The 18523-nt window shown below is 43.1% G+C and overlaps 1 protein-coding gene across 3 annotated transcripts; it reads right to left on the bottom strand.

Annotated features, from left to right (window-relative positions):
* Nucleotides 1–4406: 4406 nt before the first annotated feature.
* On the bottom strand, nucleotides 4407–17865 carry LOC139545172 (cholesterol 25-hydroxylase-like protein). Of its 3 annotated transcripts, none has more exons than XM_071352648.1 (3): nucleotides 17282–17861; nucleotides 11926–12095; nucleotides 4407–8854 (listed from the first exon to the last, which is right to left on the bottom strand). In XM_071352648.1, exons 1-3 carry the CDS (start codon nucleotides 17300–17302, stop codon nucleotides 8398–8400), a joined length of 648 nt encoding a protein of 215 aa, XP_071208749.1. In that variant the 5' UTR covers nucleotides 17303–17861; the 3' UTR covers nucleotides 4407–8397. The 3 variants fall into 3 exon arrangements, 2 of the variants coding, with proteins under 2 accessions (XP_071208749.1, XP_071208748.1); XR_011669005.1 differs by having other exon boundaries at nucleotides 8715–8854; nucleotides 11926–12111; nucleotides 17282–17391; XM_071352647.1 differs by lacking the exon at nucleotides 11926–12095 and having other exon boundaries at nucleotides 17282–17865.
* Nucleotides 17866–18523: the final 658 nt, after the last annotated feature.

Raw genomic sequence — 18523 nt, 5'->3', positions numbered from 1 at the left:
TCTCTCACATAGACATGCACACACACACACATACGCACACACACACACACACACACACATAGACACACACACAACACATTTATGACTTGCTATCTCATAATAATAACTCACTATCTCATATTTTCTTTGTTTGAAATGGGCTTCCATAGAACAGAGCCCTTACACAAAATGTAATATTAATGAAAGTATTAGTTCAACAATACACATAACACTTGACAAAACATGCCTCCACCAATCAAATACGTGCATCAAAGCTCATTAACTGCAAAATATGAAAAGTTAAGTAACATCGACACACTTTTTTTGAAGAGTCCTACGTCATACAACTACATGTCTGAGTTATTCACAACCACAGACACAGCTCTTTGAAATCACCATATTAATGACAAGTGCATTGCGATGTTTTGGCAAGAAGAAAATAGGAAACTATGAGATCAGTGACCTCTGTCGTCTCGTGTTAGATGAAAGCAGAGGCCGTCTATATATGGCTGCAGACCAGAGGGCAAGGACCCTAACCAATTACTGGACGACTGGACGTCAACATGCTAGCATGCAAGCCTCGGTGTAGGAGCTCACTAATTTAATATTTACAGAAACCACTGAAAAGAGGAGTCTGGCCACTGTCAACTAATGCCCAAGTCTAGGAAGCATGTTGAAATAGGAAGTCTTTAATGGTTGTGCTGACGATATCTCATGAATGTGGTTTCTATGGCTACTGCTCATGCTACAGAATGACACGATTCTCAAAACATGCAGTGTATGACCCATCAATTGACTATCATAAAAAATAGATTCTTACTCTTTGTGTAATGGTGCATGTGCCAGATTTATGAAATCAAGTTTTTTTCTGGATGTGAAACACACTTAGGCATAATTGTGCAATTGTTATGTTTAAGTAATACACTAGTTTATCAAAGCTAGAAAATGTGTTTTGATTTGTCATCCTGCCCTGCCTTTTCTCTGACGTGGGACAGCTACCATCCCATCCCTCCCTCTGGATCCCTCAGGCCCATATCAGATCATCTCAATAGCAACCCAGCTCCTTACGCTGATCCCCCTCATCCTGCCCTGCAGCTGGACAACAAGACATCACATAGACCTAAACTTTACTCTGTCATTGTATGTGTCTACTCTGTCAGTTGTGCAAGGGCGTGTTTGTGGGTGTTCTTTCCAGCTGGGATTTTGTGTAATTATCTATCCATGCTCATAGGAATAGTACAACGGAGAAGAGGAGAGAGAATAAATAATAGATACACAGATAAAGAAGAACAGAGAGGTTTAGTAGAAGAGAGAGAGGCAGAGCGAGACAGAGCAAGATGAGAAAAGAGAGATGGAGAGAGAGAGAGAGAGAGACAGAGATACAGAGAGAGACTGAGCAAGCGAGAGAAAGGGGGAGGGAGCTGTGAGATGTAAGGAATCATCGAACGTGAGTATTTACACGGGAGGAAACCTCCTAATTGCCTGTAATGAGGACAGGGGGATGTGTGGCGTACGGTCGACGATGCTGCCCTCCATTCAGCCAGCTCTCTGCCCCACAGCCCCACTGATCAGGGAGATACAGTAGTTGGCACACTTGTGGGAGGCCAATTGTACTGAGGAAGCTGTGCTGAGGTCATGTTGACATGTGGACTAGCTGTGGTGAAGAGCTAGGTGTGTGCCTGCATCCTCCAGGGATGGCCCCGGGCCTGTCTTCCCCCTTCAACCCCCACCAATGTTCATCACAGCTAGGGCGAGCCACACGTCGCCAGGAATAAACACTACTGTTCTGTACTGTACCGCAGGCAGCAGCAGCTCATTCAGGAGCTCTAGTGGATGCACAAAGATGTCTGTGGAGTGTAATGACATTTAGGGATGTCTGAAACTATCTGCACATTACCACGCTCTGCACAGAGACTTCAAATCAAATCAAGCTTTATTTGTCACATACGCCGAATACAACATGTGTAGACCTTACCGTGAAATGCTGATTTATAAGCCCTTAACCAACAGTGCAGTTCAAGAAAGAGTTTAGAAAATATTTACGAAATAAACTAAAGTAAAAAATTATAAAAAGTAACACAATAAAATAACAATAACGAGGCTATATATAGGGGGCACCGGTACCGAGTCAATGTGTGGGGATACAGGTTAGTCGAGGTAATTTGTACATGTAGGTAGGGGTGAAGTGACTATGCATAGATAATAAACAGCTACTAACAGCAGTGTACATAACAAATGGAAGGGGGGGGGGGTGTCAATGTAAATAGTCCGGGGGCCTTTTTATTAATTATTCAGCAGTCTTATGGCTTGGGGGTAGAAGCTGTTAAGGAGCCTTTTGGTCCTAGACTTGGCATTCCGGTACCGCTTGCCATGCGGAAGCAGATTAAACAGTCTTTGACTTGGGTGACTGGAGTCTCTGACAATTTTTAGGGCTTTCCTCTGACACCGCCTAGTATATAGGTCCTGGATGGCAGGAAACTTGGCCCCAGTGTTGTACTGGGCCGTACGCACTACCCTCTGTAGCGCCTTACGGTCAGATGCTGAGCAGTTGCCATACCAGGTGGTGATGCAACTGGTCAGGATGCTCTCGATGGTGCAGCTGTAGAACTTTTTGAGGATCTGGGGACCCATGCCAAATCTTTTCAGTCTCCTGAGGCGGAAAAGGTGTTGTTGTGCCCTCTTAACGACTGTCCTGGTGTGTTTGGACCATGATAGTTCGTTGGTGATGTGGACATCAAGGAACTAGAAAATCTCGACCCGCTCCACTACAGCGTCGTTGATGTTAATGGGGGCCTGTTCGGCCCGCGTTTTCCTGTAGTCCACGATCAGCTCCTTTGTCTTGCTCACATTGAGGGAGAGGTTGTTGTCCTGGCACCACACTGCTAGGTCTCTGACCTCCTCCCTATAGGCTGTCTCATCGTTGTCGGTGATCAGGCATACCATTGTTGTGTCGTCAGCAAACTTGATGATGGTGTTTGAGTTGTGTTTGGCCATGCAGTTTTGGGTGAACAGGGAGTACAGGAGGGGACTAAGTACACACCCCTGAGGGCCCCCAGTGTTGAGGATCACCGTGGCAGACGTGTTGTTGCCTACCCTTACCACCTGGGGGCGTCCCATCAGGAAGTCCAGGATCCAGTTGCAGAGGGAAGTGTTTAGTTCCAGGGTCCTTAGCTTAGTGATGAGCTTTGTGGGCACTATGGTGTTTTTAACGCTGAGCTGTAGTCAATGAACAGCATTCTCACTTTTGTCCATGTGGGAAAGTGCAGTGTGGAGTGCGATTGAGATTGCGTCATCTGTGGATCTGTTGGGGCAGTATGCAAATTGGAGTGGGTTTAGGGTATCCGGGAGGATGCTGTTGATGTAAGGCATGAGCAGCCTTTAAAACACTTCATGGCTACCGACGTGAGTGCTACGGGGCGGTAATAATTTAGGCAGGTTGCCTTCGCTTCCTTGGGCACAGGGTGCCCACCCATAGTGGTGGTCTGCTTGAAACATGTAGGTATTACTATTACTATAGACTTACTATTCCAGCTGTGCTCTATGCTGCTCAGGGCTTTACTGTTGTACTATTAGTAACTTTCATCTCCTCAATCAGTGCTAAACTGACTATCACTGATATGGGGGAATCCTTTTTTGGGGGGACAATTTACAAAATGTTGTCGTTGTAGCCTCAACACACACACACACTAGACTAGTGTACTGTAAAAAACAACTATTTCCTGTGTCTATGATTCATGGTTTCGCTCTCAGTCTAGCATCTATTTCTCCCCAACCACACTGTGACTCTACTGAGTAGCCTACATGTTGCAAGTTATTGACTTGAGCCCCTTGTTACAATTAGTCAGAAATTGACTCAATGAAGACATCTTGTGGTCTTCCAGGGTATTTATGGACTCTGATTCTGCATCATGTAAACTTTCCAGGACCACCATTCTGACATTATTATGAAACCGCGTCTTAATGAAATACAGCAGTTACTACTCAGTACTTAGCCGTATGCCAGAAAACATTATCTGTGATTGAGTTCAAGTAGAGTGAAATGTACTTTTTGTTAACAAAATGTGGAAAAGGGGAAGGGGTCTGAATACTTTCAGAATGCACTGTACTTTGAATAAACCTTAAGTACATTTTATGTATATTTCTCAAACTTATTAGTATTTATGTATTTACTACAATTCTAATTTAGTGTAAACAAATATTTATATGTAGTTGACCAATCAACAGTGGTGGAAAAAGTACTCAATTGTCATACTTGAGTCATTTTCGATTAAGGCATCTTTACTTTTTTAAGTAAAAGTCAACAAGTAAAATATGACTTGAGTAAAAGTCTAAAACGATCTAGTTTTAAATGTAATTAAGTACAGTGCTAGAAAAAGTACTCAATTGTCATACTTGAGTAAAAGTATAAAAAGTACAAGTAAATGCTATACATCAAATTCCTTATATTAAGCAAACCAAACAGCACGATGTTCTTGTTTTTTTTTACAGACAGGAGCACACTCCAACACTCAGACATTATTTACAAACTCAGTACTTGTGTTTTGTGACTCAGCCAGATCAAAGCCAGTGGGGATGACAACGCATGATATTGATAGGTGCGTGAATTGGACCACAATTCTGTCCTTCCTGATTCTTTGAACAGGTACTTTTTTGATGTCAGGGAAAATGTATGGGAGTAAAAAGTACATGTTTTCTTTAGGAATGTAGTGGAGTAAAAGTTGTCAAAAATATAAATAGTGAAGGAAAGTACAGATACCCCGAAAAACGACTTAAATAGTACTTTTAAGTATTTTTACTTAAGTGCTTTACATCACTGCCAATCAAAGTCATTGTATTATAGTATACTAGCATGATCAATTAATAACCTTTTACTGCAGTTGGCTGAATCAAGGTCACAAAGAGTGTTTCTTGCTAGTATTACATAAATCTACTTTGAAACAAAAGTATACACCTCACACACATGGGAATGGGCTTAAAAAGCCTGCACCATGTGATATATAGCGTTGAGGTTGCATCCCAATATTACGCTTTATTTACCTCACAGCAGACTGAAATATAACAGAACCGTTTTAAAAAGAAACACCAGATTTTCGGCGATACACTTAAAAAAAAAATGAAATACTGAAAAATATGAATAACATTCCACCCATGAGGCTACTAGAGGATGATTTGGTATTTTGTATTTTCTTTACAAATAAAGTGTATTTATAATATCTTCCAAACATACTTTTACAAATAGACCTAATAATTAACCACATTGACCATTGTAATTAGCCATGCAAATGTTACCTTGATTGACCAAAGCATCTTCTCAGCCAATGTTACAACAGTTATTTACAAATAGTTGTGGCTGGAGTTGCCATTTACAACTAACACTTTTTATAACTGTGATCAGTTGTTCACATTACAGTAAAACATTAACATTCAAAAAATGTGTAATGTATAATTAAAAGTACAACATTATTCAGTTGGAAAATGAACATCAAATTTGAATAAGCTAAATATGAGAAACAACATATTATAATTCAAAACTTCAGACGCAGAAAAGGATGCTGGGTAATATGCAAAAATATCACAAATGTATCATTTGGTTCATTTGCACATTTCTTTACAGTTCAGACATGTATTTGTTTAATATAAAAAAAGTAGTTATTTGTTACATTTAACTGTGTAAAACCAAGCAGTACAACTTATTTCTCTGAGAGTGAGGCAGATACAGTTAAGTTGGAAGTTTACATACACCTTAGCCAAATACAGTCCCTCCTGCAGCAAAGCCCCCACACAACATGATGCTGCCACCCCCGTGCTTCACGGTTGGGATGGTGTTCTTCGGCTTGCAAGCATCCCCCTTTTTCCTCCAAACATAACAATGGTCATTATGGCCAAACAGTTCTATTTTTGCTTCATCAGACCAGAGGACATTTCTCCAAAAAGTACGATCTTTGTCCCCATGTGCAGTTGCAAACCGTAGTCTGTTTTTTTTATGGAGGTTTTGGAGCAGTGGCTTCTTCCTTGCTGAGCAGCCGTTCAGGTTATGTCGATATAGGACTCGTTATACTGTGGATATAGATACTTTTGTACCGGTTTCCTCCAGCATCTTCACAAGCTCCTTTGCTCTTGTTCTGTAACTGATTTGCACTTTTCACACCAAAGTATGTTCATATCTAGGAGACAGAACGTGTCTCCTTCCTGAGCGGTATGACGTCTGCGTGGTCCCATGGTGTTTATACTTGTGTACCTTCAGGCATTTGGAAATTGCTCCCAATGATGAACCAGACTTGTGGAGGTCTACAATTTCTTTTCTGAGGTCTTGTCTGATTTCTTTAGATTTTTCCATGATGTCAAGCAGAGGCACTGAGTTTGAAGGTAGGCCTTGAAATACATCAACAGGTACACCTACAATTGACTCAAATTATGTCAATTAGCCTATCAGAAACTCCTAAAGCCATGACATCATTTTCTGGAATTTTCCAAGCTGTTTAAAGGCACAGTAAACTTAGTGTATGTAAACTTCTGACCCACTGGAATTGTGATACAGTGAATTATAAGTTAAATAATCTGTCTGTAAACAATTGTTGGAAAAATTACTTAGGACATCTACTTTGTGCATGACACAACTGACTTGCCAAAACTATAGTTTGTTAACAAGAAATTTGTGGAGTGGTTGAAAAACAAGTTTTAATGACTCCAACCTAAGTGTATGTAAACTTCCGACTTCAACTGTATATAACATTTATAAAAATGTGTTGCTACCCGCGGACATTCATCCACTCGCAAAATATTTACAGCCTCCAAACAGCAGTGAATGGAAAGAGACATCTGTTACACAAAACACCAAAAAGTGTGATGACATTTTCTGATTGTCATTAACAGGGATGCAAACTGCTGAGGGCCCAAAAAGGTGACCTTTTTTTTGTTGCACTGAAACATGCAAAAAATCCCTGTTAGGGGGAGATGCAGGTTTTAACTAATTAAACAACAAAGAATATGATCTACATGATCAGTCTCCATGTGTAAAATAAAAAGTGGTTCGTGTGAACCTGACTCACAGCTAAAAAATGTAAAGCAAGCAATCCAATGTTATTTGTTGCCTAGACTTTACTGCAAATGACAAGTCTACAGAAAAAAACAATACACTAATTTTGCAGTTAGCCATGCCAGCCTTTATAATGGAACGTTTGTGACCACACACACAAATTTTGCTATTGGGAAAAAAACATCTTAAAGTAGAAATAGAATGAAACAAACAGGCATTATATTTTTGCTCTATTATAGTGGCCACTATAGTAGACATCGATCAAGTGCACAAGGCTATATTGGCAAAAATAACGTTCACTGAGTAAAAAATATATATAATCCCCCCTCACTCACGTGTTACTGTCAAGTTCAACACAACAAAAACAATATATTTGGGCTACACTGCACATTATTAAATTGTACACTTTCTGTCTGTGGACATCAACAAAAGTGAGAAAGAGGGAAAGTGTGTGGTGTTCCTTTCACCTCTATAGTGGCACCCAGTTTAAGCCAGGCCCAGCTCCAACTACACTTGATCCCTGAATCCGCAAAGCCTCATTTTCACCTAATTCTCTCACTCTGAAAATTAACCACATACTGTACAGGGAAAACATTAGTTAGCATAGTGGTTAGTTTGTTAGCTAGTTAACATTTCACACAGATTGCCAGGGTCCAGTAAGCAACTAACATGCTATAACTTGAGGAACGGCAAGGAGTCGTATACCAGTTAATACTATAGCGAATTGGTTAGGTTACTAATGTTAGCTCATCTGATGTTGTAACTTTAGCTAGCTGACGTTAACTGTCTGATTTTATTAGCAAGCTAATTTTCACACCAGATTCATTCAATCCAAAGCCTACATGTAAAAATATTAAAGAATGCATCTGTGATTTGTATTTATTGCAACTTTCTGAAGATACAATGGCATGGGAATGCCTGTGTCTACCACTTTGTGCAGCCAGTTAATTTTTTTGATATTTTTTTTTACATTTAAACTATAACTAGGCAAGTCAGTTAACATTTCCGAAACAGTAATTTCTAAAGGCCTTCCAGTAAACTTTCCAAATTAAATGTTAACTGCAAAGTAGGCTAACCTGGTAGAATGAATTGTATCAAATCGGGTGGTATTTTGTTTTGCAAACTCTGCTATTGCACATGCAGTACAAAAACACTGCCAGCCAAAAACCAGTCTCTTGATGTGCTCAATTGAAATTAAAAGGGGAACTAAAACCTGCAAAATATATAGTTTTATTTTCTTCCCCACACCTCAAAAGTGGTCTCCTGATGTGATTTAAGTTTTGTTGTACTTAGAAAAACAACAAAATTGTATAAAAAATAATAATTTTGAGAGTGAAAACTGACCTGTCAGTTATTTGATTGCTTCATTGCTTGCATACATTTTAACACACGCATGCCCGCGCACATACACAGTCAGACCCCAGGCTTTTCCTCCTCCTCCTTCTCCTCATTGTCCTCCCTCCATGTTTCCTTCCTGCCTCCTCCCTTACCCTCAGGTAGGTCCCACAAAGCCAGTCCCAGTGCCTGAAGTAGGGGGCGTAGTTCCCCCTGTAGACGTGGTGGTGTGCCTGGTGGAAGGGGGCCCCTCCGAAGCAGGGCAGCAGTCTATGGAGGGCCCAGGGCAGGTCATAACCACAGTGGTCCTCTACGGCCAGCCAGGTGTTGAGCAGGTGGAACAGGGCCTCGCTCAAAGGGTGGCAGCCCACCACCCAGGCACTGGTCAGGGCCAGCACCTGCAGGGAGAGGAGCTCAGCCGGGCTGGCATCCTGGGCAGTCAGGGCAAAGGTAATCCGGTTCTGGTGGTGAGCCTGGTGGACCATCCGATACAGCCAAGGAACCCTGGGGACCATACAGACAGAACTTTGATGTGTATGCACTGTATTGTGTTGGTCTATAACTTTGTTGTCTGGGTTACAACTAAATTATCAAAAACATAGGTGTGTGGTGAATTAATAGGAGAAGCCTTTAGTGATTGAACCAGTGACACCTCAAATCAAATCACATTTTATTGGTCACATACACATGGTTAGCAGATGTTATTGCCAGTGTAGCGAAACGCTTGTGAAATGCTCTGGTGATTGAACCAGTGACCCCTGCAGTTACAGGGCAAGCACACTCTTGGCAGATGCCATGATATGCTTACATACAGGAAGGCCCTGAGAAGCATTGACGTGCAGTCAGGGTAGGCAATGCTTAACCTGTGATAATCTAAGAAAAAAAGCTGCTATGAAAGGTCAAATAAAAATCCCAATTATATAATTATTATTTTTTGTTATCTAATGTTTGTTCTCAAAGATTCTAGTTGTTTTCATGCTCAATCTCAAGAGTTGCTAAAACTGCATCAAAAACTCAGGAAAGGAGCCAGGGTATTCATGCCTTCCTTCCTGACTCCAGTCACTGTTCAAATCACATTTTATTTGTCACATGCACCGAATACAACAGGTGTAGACCTTCAAGTGAAATGCTTACTTACAAGCCCTTAACCAACAACGCTTTAAGAAGTTAAGACAAAAAAAGTAGAAAATAGAAAATAAAAGTAACAAATAATTAAAGAGCAGCAGTAAAATAACAGTAGCGAGGCCATATACAGGGTGTACCGGTACAGAGTCAATGTGTGGGGGTACCGATTAGTCGAGGTAATTGAGGTAATATGTACATGTAGGTAGAGTTAGTGACTATGCATAGATTATAAACAGAGAGTAGCAGCAGTGTAAAAGAGGGGTCTGGGTAGCCCTTTGATTAGCTGTTCAGGAGTCTTATGGCTTGGGGGTAGAAGCTGTAAGAAGCCTCTTGGACATAGACTTAGCGCTCCGGTACCGCTTCCCGTGAGGTAACAGAGAGAACAGTCTATGACTAGGGTGGCTGGAGTCTTTGACAATTTTTAGGGCCTTCTTCTGACACCGCCTGGTATAGAGGTCCTGGATGGCAGGAAGCTTGGCCCCAGTGACGTACTGGGCCGTACGCACTACCCTCTGTAGTGCCTTGCGGTCAGAGGCCGAGCAGTTGCCATACCAGGCAGTGATGCAACCAGTCAGGATGCTCTCGATGGTGCAGCTGTAGAACCTTTTGGATCCTTGGATCTGAGGACCCATGCCAAATCTTTTCAGTCTCCTGGGGGGGAATAGGCTTTGTCGTGCCCTCTTCAGGACTACCAGGCATGATGACTCCTTGCTGTCCCCAGTCCACCTGGCCTTGCTGCTATTCCAGTTTCAACTGTTCTGCCTGCGGTTATGGAACCGCCACCTGTCCCAGACCTGCTATTTTCAACTCTTAATGATCGGCTATGAAAAGCCAACTGAAAATTATTCATGATTATTATTTGACCATGCTTGTCACTTATGAATATTTTGAACATCTTGGCATAGTTCTGTTATAATCTCCACCCGGCACAGCCAGAAGAGGACTGGCCACCCCTCATAGCCTGGTTCCTCTCTAGGTTTCTTCCTAGGTTTTGGCCTTTCTAGGGAGTTTTTCCTAGCCACCGTGCTTCTACACCTGCATTGCTTGCTGTTTGGGGTTTTAGGCTGGGTTTCTGTACAGCACTTTGAGATATCAGCTGATGTACGAAGGGCTATATAAAATAAACTTGATTTGATTTGATTCATGACTGTCTTAGTGTATTAGGACCATGATAGTTTGTTGGCGATGTGGACACCAAGGAACTTGAAGCTCTCAACCTGCCCCACTACAGCCCCATCGATGAGAATGGGGGCGTACTCGGTCCTCCCTTTCCTGTAGTTCACAATCATCTCCTTTGTTTTGATCACGTTGAGGGAGTGGTTGTTTTCCTGACACCACATGGCCAGGTCTCAGACCTCCTCCCTATAGGCTGTCTCATCGTTGTTGGTGATCAGGCTTACCACTGTTGTGTCATCGGCAAACTTGATGATGGTTTTGGAGTCATACCTGGCCATGCAGTCATGAGTGAACAGGGAGTACAGGAGGGAACTGAGTATGCACCCCTGAGGGGCCCCTGAGGGTATAGCGGGATTTCTTATAAGCTTCCGGGCTAGAGTCCTGCTCCTTGAAAGCGGCAGCTCTACCCTTTAGCTCAGTGCGGATGTTGCCTGTAATCCATTGCTTCTGGTTGTCGTATGTACGTACGGTCACTGTGGGGACGATGTCATCGGTGCACTTATTGATGAAGCAGGTGACTGATGTGGTGTACTCCTCAATGCCATCGGAGGAATCCCGGAACATATTCCAGTCTGTGCAAGCAAAACAGCTCTGTAGCTTAGCATCTGCTTCATCTGACGAGTCACTGTTGCTTCCTGCTTTAGTGTTTGCTTGTAAGCAGGAATCAGGAGGATAGAATTATGGTCAGATTTGCCAAATGTTGGGTGAGGGAGAATTTTGCACGCGTCTCTGTGTGTGGAGTAAATGTGGTCTAGAGTTTTTTTCCCTCTGGTTGCACATTTAACATGCTGGTAGAGATTAGGTAGAACGTATTTGAGTTTCCCTGCATTAAAGTCTCCGGCTACTAGGAGCACCGCTTCTGGATGAGCGTTTTCCTGTTTGCTTATGGCCGTATACAGCTCATTGCGTGGGTTTTAGTGCCAGCATCGGTCTGCGGTGGTCTATAAACAGCTACGAAAAATATAGATGTAAACTCTCTTGGTAAATAGTGTGGTCAACAGCTTATCATGAGATACTCCACCTCAGTCAGGCAAGCAAAACCTTGAGACTTCCTTAGATCACACACCAGCTGTTGTTTACAAATAAACATAGGACACTGTTCTATCCTGCCGAACCCGCCAGCTGTATGTTAATCATGTCATCATTCAGATATTAAAGTTTTAAGATACAGTATTTAATGTCCCGTTGATAGGATATACGTGCTCGTAGTTCATCTATTTTATTATCGATTGATTGTACGTTGGCTAATAGGACTGATGATAAAGGTAGATTACCCTGTCGGTGACGGATCCTTACAAGGCACCCGGACAGTCGTCCACGATATCTCCGTCTTTTCCTCCTGCGAATGACGGGGATGAGGGCCCTGTTGGGCGTCCGAAGTAAATCCTTCCCGTTCGACTCGTTGAAGAAGAATTCCTCCAGTACGGGCTGAGTAATCGCTGCCCTGATATCAAGAAGCTCTTTTCGGTCATAAGACATGGTGGCAGAAACATTATGTACAAAATAAGTTACAAATAACGCAAAAAAACATACACAATAGCACAATTGGCTACGGGATCGTAAAACGGCAGCCATCTCCTTTAGCGACATTATTATTTCCATGGGAAGGACAGGGTAGGCAAAAGAATCACTGCTTTGCCTAGCTTAATTTGTTGCATTGAGACTATTTCATATGTTGTGCATGCGTATTGCCTAAACATTTGTGTGTAAGTCTGTGGTAAACTCTGCACATTTGGGGTGTGTCTACATAATTCTACATAAGACAGCCGATCAGAGATCAGAGGGATGTTTTACAACACTTTGGACAATAGTGTTCCAATGAAAGCCAGGTTTGATAATTTTGTTATCCTTGGACGTACAACGCTGTCACTGAGAGGTTCACCCTAAAAGACAGACGAATAGACTTCATTTACAAGGAAAGGTAGGCCAAAACACATTTTCCTTGCAATTTGTGGGTTAGGCTACTGTTGAATGAAAATACATGTAGAGCATATAACTTTGAAGCATTTTATTTATCTAGCTAGAATTTCATTTTCAATCATTTTGATTGTTGATATGGACATTTTGTTAGAACATTATTTATTATACAGTACCAGTCAAAAGTTTGGACACACCTACTCATTCAAGTGTTTCTTTATTTTTACATTGTATAATAACAGTGAAGACATCAAAACTATGAAATAATTATGTTGCCAGTTATCTTCTGAACACCTCCCCTACCTTGTCACAACACAACTGATTGGCTCAAATGCATTAAGAAGGAAAGTAATTCCACATATTAACTTAAGGCACACCTGTTAATTGAAATGCATTCCAGATGACTACTTAATGAAGCTGGTTGAGAGAATGCCAAGAGTGTGCACAGCTGTCATCCAGGCAAAGGTTGGCTACTTTGAAGAATCTCAAATATAAAATATATTTTGATTTGTTCAACACTTTTTTGGTTACTACATGATTCCATATGTGTTATTTCATAGTTTTGATGTATTCACTATTATTCTACAATGTAAAAAATAAAGAAAAACACTTGAAAGAGTAGGTGTGTCCAAACTTTTGACTGGTGCTGTATATGTGTGTGTAATAATATTTCACATAATAATATTATTGTGTGTGTGTGTGTGTGTGTGTGTGTGTGTGTGTGTGTGTGTGTGTGTGTGTGTGTGTGTGTGTGTGTGTGTGTGTGTGTGTGTGTGTGTGTGTGTGTGTGTGCGCACGATGGGCAACCGCAGGGTGCATGTGACACGTCTAGTGCAGTAGTGCCTAGGTAGAGTTTAGTGGCATGCCCGCTTACCACAGGTTTGCATACCCTCGCTTACAGCTCGCTGCCGCCGGCAAGCCCTTGTGGTGAATTGGGCAGCATCTTCATGCACAAGTCTCCCCTTGCCGGTACAAAGCCTCTCCGTGACCAACACTCCTGGCGGGCCTCCTCACGGTGGCACACGTTAACTGGTTGTCTTGAAATTGCAGGCTAACCGGCAGCGGACCTGGGAGCAGCAGTGGGCCCCAGAGATGCATCTGTACAGGCCCACCTCTGTGGACACGTCCTGGAAGCAATCAACCACTGTCCCACTGCCTTGTGGGTTAATCTGGTACAACAAAGGCTAGGGGATCACACCCTGAGAGAAAAGCAGCGTGCTGGCGGCATGCGGTAGGCGGACGCCGACAGACTGGAGTTCCGGCAGCCTCCTGCAGCTGTGGAAGATACTGGTCGTCCTGGGTTTCCCCCTTGTCACTGGACTTTCACCTTCCTGCAGTGAAGTAGTGCTGTTGGGGATTGCGCACCCTCAGCGGCACTTAAAATAACTTCCTTTGCGCAGGTATCGGCTTCTGACCTTGGTGAAGCCATCAACCAGAAACCGGACTAAAGTCTGGCGGCGTTGGGGTGTCTGGTGATGGGGGCTGGAGTGAATGCACCGGGAGCCCTTAATCATACCCTTGCACGCCAGCGGCACAGGGCTACTATGGTCGCCAGCAGCTGGGACTTGAGTGGAAGCTGCTCTCGTCAGACCACTGTGTGACTGATTATCCCTATTTAGGAGCCACACTGCTCACCCCAGCTGGGGAGAGGTCTAGAAAAGGTGGCCTAAAAATTGCCCACTCACTCCATCCTGGATAGGCTACTGCACCTATCGGGAATTCCACTCAGGGGTCGAAAAATGCTAAAGAAAATTATTCCCCTGAGACTGGCGACATGGAACATCAGAACTCTTTTGGACACTGACGATAATAACGATAGACCCATCGGAGAACAGCTCTGATTTCTGCAGAACTAAGGTGCTACAACATTGACATTGCTTCCCCGAGTGAGACCAGGTTCCTGGATGAAGGTTCCCTGAAAGAGGAGGGAGAAGGTTAAACCTTCTTCTGGAAAGGTTACCCTCTGGGTGGACAACATCAGCACGGTGTGGGACTGGCAATTGAGAACAGCCTTCTACCCAGCCTCACCGAAACACCTGTTGGCATAAGTGAAAGACTCATGTCTCTCCGTATCCCCCCAGCCAAGATGCGTTATGCTACTCTTCTCAGTGGATACGCACCAACGCTACCATCTGAAAATGAGAGAAAGGACTGCTTCTACCAATCACTAGATGAGGCAATTCACAGCATCCCCATGAATGACAATATCTTTCTGCTGGGTGGCCTCAACGCAAGGGTGGGACAGAACAACAAAATATGGAATGCTGGGTAGGCATGGTGTTGGCCAGGTCAATGAGAACGGCATGAGACTGCTAACTCTATGTGCCGTGCATGATCTCATTGTCACTAACACCTTGTTCCAGCAGAAGAACAAATATCCAACATCATGGATGCACCCACATTCCAAACACCTTGATTGACTACGTCACAGTGAGACGTTCTCATACTAATGACAGCCTGCTGACACGTGCCATGAGAGGTGCAGAATGCTGGACAAATCACCGTATGATACTGGCTAATCTCCAGGTGAGAATAGGTCCCACCCAGATCCTGATGAAGTGGGCTGACCACTTTGAAGCACTACTCAATCAGCATTCTCCTACAGACCACTCCATCCTGGAAGAACTGCCTGTTCGTCCACCCATTTGGCCAAGACCTCAACCATTTGCCAACCTTCCAAGAGGTGTTATCAGCCATCTCTTCTCTCAAGAACAACAATACTCCTGGCGCTGACAGCATCCCGGCAGAGCTACTTAAGGGAGGATATTTCTGCACCTGAACGCTTCACCAAGGCGTTCAGCAAGGTCCTGGCCAAGGTGATGCAACACAGGCTGGTGAACAACATCACAGAGGAACTGCTGCCAGAGTCACAATGCGGCTTCAGAAAGAACAGGAGTACGGTCGACATGACATTCACGGCAAGGCAACTCCAGGAGAAGTGAAGCTTTTTTGGGGCGGGAACAAGCTGTCGTACACATCAATCCAGAGCATCCAGAGCATCCCAAACATGCTCAATGGGTGACATTTCTGGTGAGTATGCAGGCCATGGAAGACCTGGGACATTTTCAGCTTCCAGGAATTGTGTACAGATCCTTGCGACATGGGATGTGCATTATCATGCTGAAACATGAGGTGATTGCCGCAGATGAATGGCCTGACAATAGGCCTCAGGATTGCATTCAAATGGCCATCGATAAAATTCTATTGTGTTCTTTGTCCGTAGTTTATGCCTGCCCATACCATAACCCCACCATGGGTCGCTCTGTTCACAACGTTGACCTCAGCAAACCGCTCTCCCACATGACACCATACACACTGTCTGCCATCTGCCTGGTACAGTTGAAACCAGGATTCATCCATGAAGTGCACACTTCTCCAGCGTGCCAGCGGCCATCGAAGGTGAGCATTTGCCCACTGAAGACGGTTACAACGCCGAACTGCAGTCAGGTAAAGACGCTGATGAGGACAACGAGCAAGCAGATGAGTTTCCCTGAGTCAGTTTCTGACAGTTTGTGCAGAAATCCTTCGGTTGTGCAAACCCACAGTTTCACCAGCTGTCCGGGTCGCTTGTCTCAGACGATCCCGCAGGTGAAAAAGCCGGATGTGGAGGTCCTGGGCTGGCTTTGGTGGAAATTCCTGCAGTCAGCATGCCAATTGCACGCTCCCTCAAAACTAGAGACATCTGTGGCATTGTGTTGTGTGACAAAACTGCACATTTTAAAGTGGCCTTTTATTGTCCCAAGTACAAGGTGCACCTGTGTAATAATCATGCTGTTTAATCAGCTTATTGATATGTTACAGCTGTCAGGTGGATGGAATATCTTGGCAAAGGAGAAATGCTCACTAACAGGGATGTAAACAAATTTGTGCACAACATTTGAGAGAAATAAGCTTTATGTGTGTATGGAACATTTCTGGGATATTTTATTTCAGCTCATGAAACATGGGACCAACACTTTACTTGTTGCATTTATATTATTGTTCAGTATATTTGGATGAAATGTGTACATATTTTGGTATTTTACTGCCACCTATTGGTTGTAACTGTGGATATTACATTTACATTTAAGTCATTTAACAGACGCTCTTATCCAGAGCGACTTACAAGTTGATCTAGAGAATCCCACAGTGGCGGTGTCATACAGAGAAATGGTTCCAATCATTTTTCCCATAGGGGATTTTAGAAACAACAACCTTATTTAGAGCCAAAAATAAATGATAAGGGCTGTGTTTCGTGTAGGCTTACCATGGTGTGACGTTTTGATAACCATGTAAATCTCATGTAAATCTCTCTCGGACAAGGTGACTTGAACTTGTGGTTCATTATGATTGCCACATTAGCCGCTAATTTGCATTTCATTTTTGAGGGGTAAATACAGGCAATATATATTGATAAGTCACCATGTCCTAGCGAGACTTACACAGTTATACAAAACGTCACGCCTGGGTAAAATCTACACCAAACACAGACCTTATTTTAAGTGTTTCTAAAATCTCCTATGGGAAAAAATAATGGCGGTAACACGACTGGAACCATTTCCCTGTATGACTACTAGGCTTTGGGGGTTTAATGACTCATACTGTGGTACTCTATTGCTGAGCTGAGCTGAGCAGTGTCATTTTGTCAGATGATATGAAATATGCCGCCATATTATGCACAACCTGAAGTGAATCACTACACATCAAAATGCCTCATAAAAACAAAAAGCTTACCGATGCATGGTATAATGCCATATGAAGAACAGCGCATCGAATAGAAGTAGGCACGCGATAACCTCCGCTATGAGCACTCTCCACGATGGCGCGAGTTCTGGAAATATTGGATTCCGAACGCTTTGGTAGAGCGCGCTGGCCGGGAGAATAGTTGTCAGGTATTTGATAAAAATCCTCCAAATGCAGTCAACCCATCGCTGAAAACACAGCCCCAACGGTTCAGCGTTCCTAGAGATCCTATAGAAATTTATCCGTGGCCAGAAACATCCCAGCGCTTCAAATACTAGGAAAGGTGAGCAGAGGAGAATGTGGATGAAGAAAGCAAAGCATGCGGGCAGATAAGGTGACGTGAGAAACTCCCGTCGCGCTCGCAGATCATCCCACAGCGCCTGGAGCAGTAATCTATCTCCATTTGGGTCCCCATGTTGATCAAAAGTACAATTCGTGTCAGCCATAGACTTCATATTTAATCAAATCAAATTTTCAACGGGAAGCGTTCTCAGCATCTAACCAAGTGTTGACTATTGGAAATATCGGCAGTCCTCTCCAGCAATTTCAATCCAACTGAAAGTAGGCTACGAATTTAGTTATACAAATACTTATTTTCTCCTCCTTCGTGGTTGGGAACACACCCACTGTGCACAGACATCAATTCAACTGTTGGTTCAACGTAATTTCATTGAAATCACGTGGAAACAACCTTGATTAAACCAGTGTGTGCCTAATGGGCAGGCTTGTCTGTTATTTGGTGGGAGGGTAGTAGATTCATAGCAGCAGTTAAATCTATGAGACATAACCAAACCTCTTGCATGGGGTCTCTCTATTTTCAGAGCCAGATTCAGAAATCATAGGCATGGGGCTTTGTTTATCTATAGCCCCCCACCCCTCGTCCCTGCACACTATCATTTTCTGTAATCAAATCCTTGCACCAAGATGCAATCCGATGCTTGGTACATTTACTGTTGAAGAAGAAAAAACGTTATAATGAAGCCATAATGTTTGCCATGTGGCACAGGCTACAGTTGAGCAGAGGCGATTTCAGGATTTCCACACATAGATTTAAAAAAGTGTTTAGCAGGGTCTGGAAAAAATCTGCCTTTTAATCTTTTTTAATACCACACCAATGATCGAAATGAGTGGCTACTCTGACTGACAAAGTGATATCAATCTGGACTTGAATTCGAACAAACAATAGCCCAGGCCAATGAACACAAATTGTACAATATTAGGAGGATATACAGT

This window comes from Salvelinus alpinus, chromosome 19, assembly GCF_045679555.1.
Source record: "Salvelinus alpinus chromosome 19, SLU_Salpinus.1, whole genome shotgun sequence".
Lineage (NCBI taxonomy): Eukaryota > Metazoa > Chordata > Actinopteri > Salmoniformes > Salmonidae > Salvelinus > Salvelinus alpinus.
This window is presented reverse-complemented; position numbering and strand designations above follow the sequence as displayed.

Bases quoted from the DNA above. Each gene is read 5' to 3' on its own strand.
- LOC139545172 (XM_071352647.1), bottom strand. From the start codon at position 17,745: ATGAAGTCTATGGCTGACACGAATTGTACTTTTGATCAACATGGGGAC. The intron at 8,855-17,281 runs GTAAGCTTTTTG...TATGGTCCCCAG, and splicing joins TGGCATTATACCATGCATCG to GGTTCCTTGGCTGTATCGGA.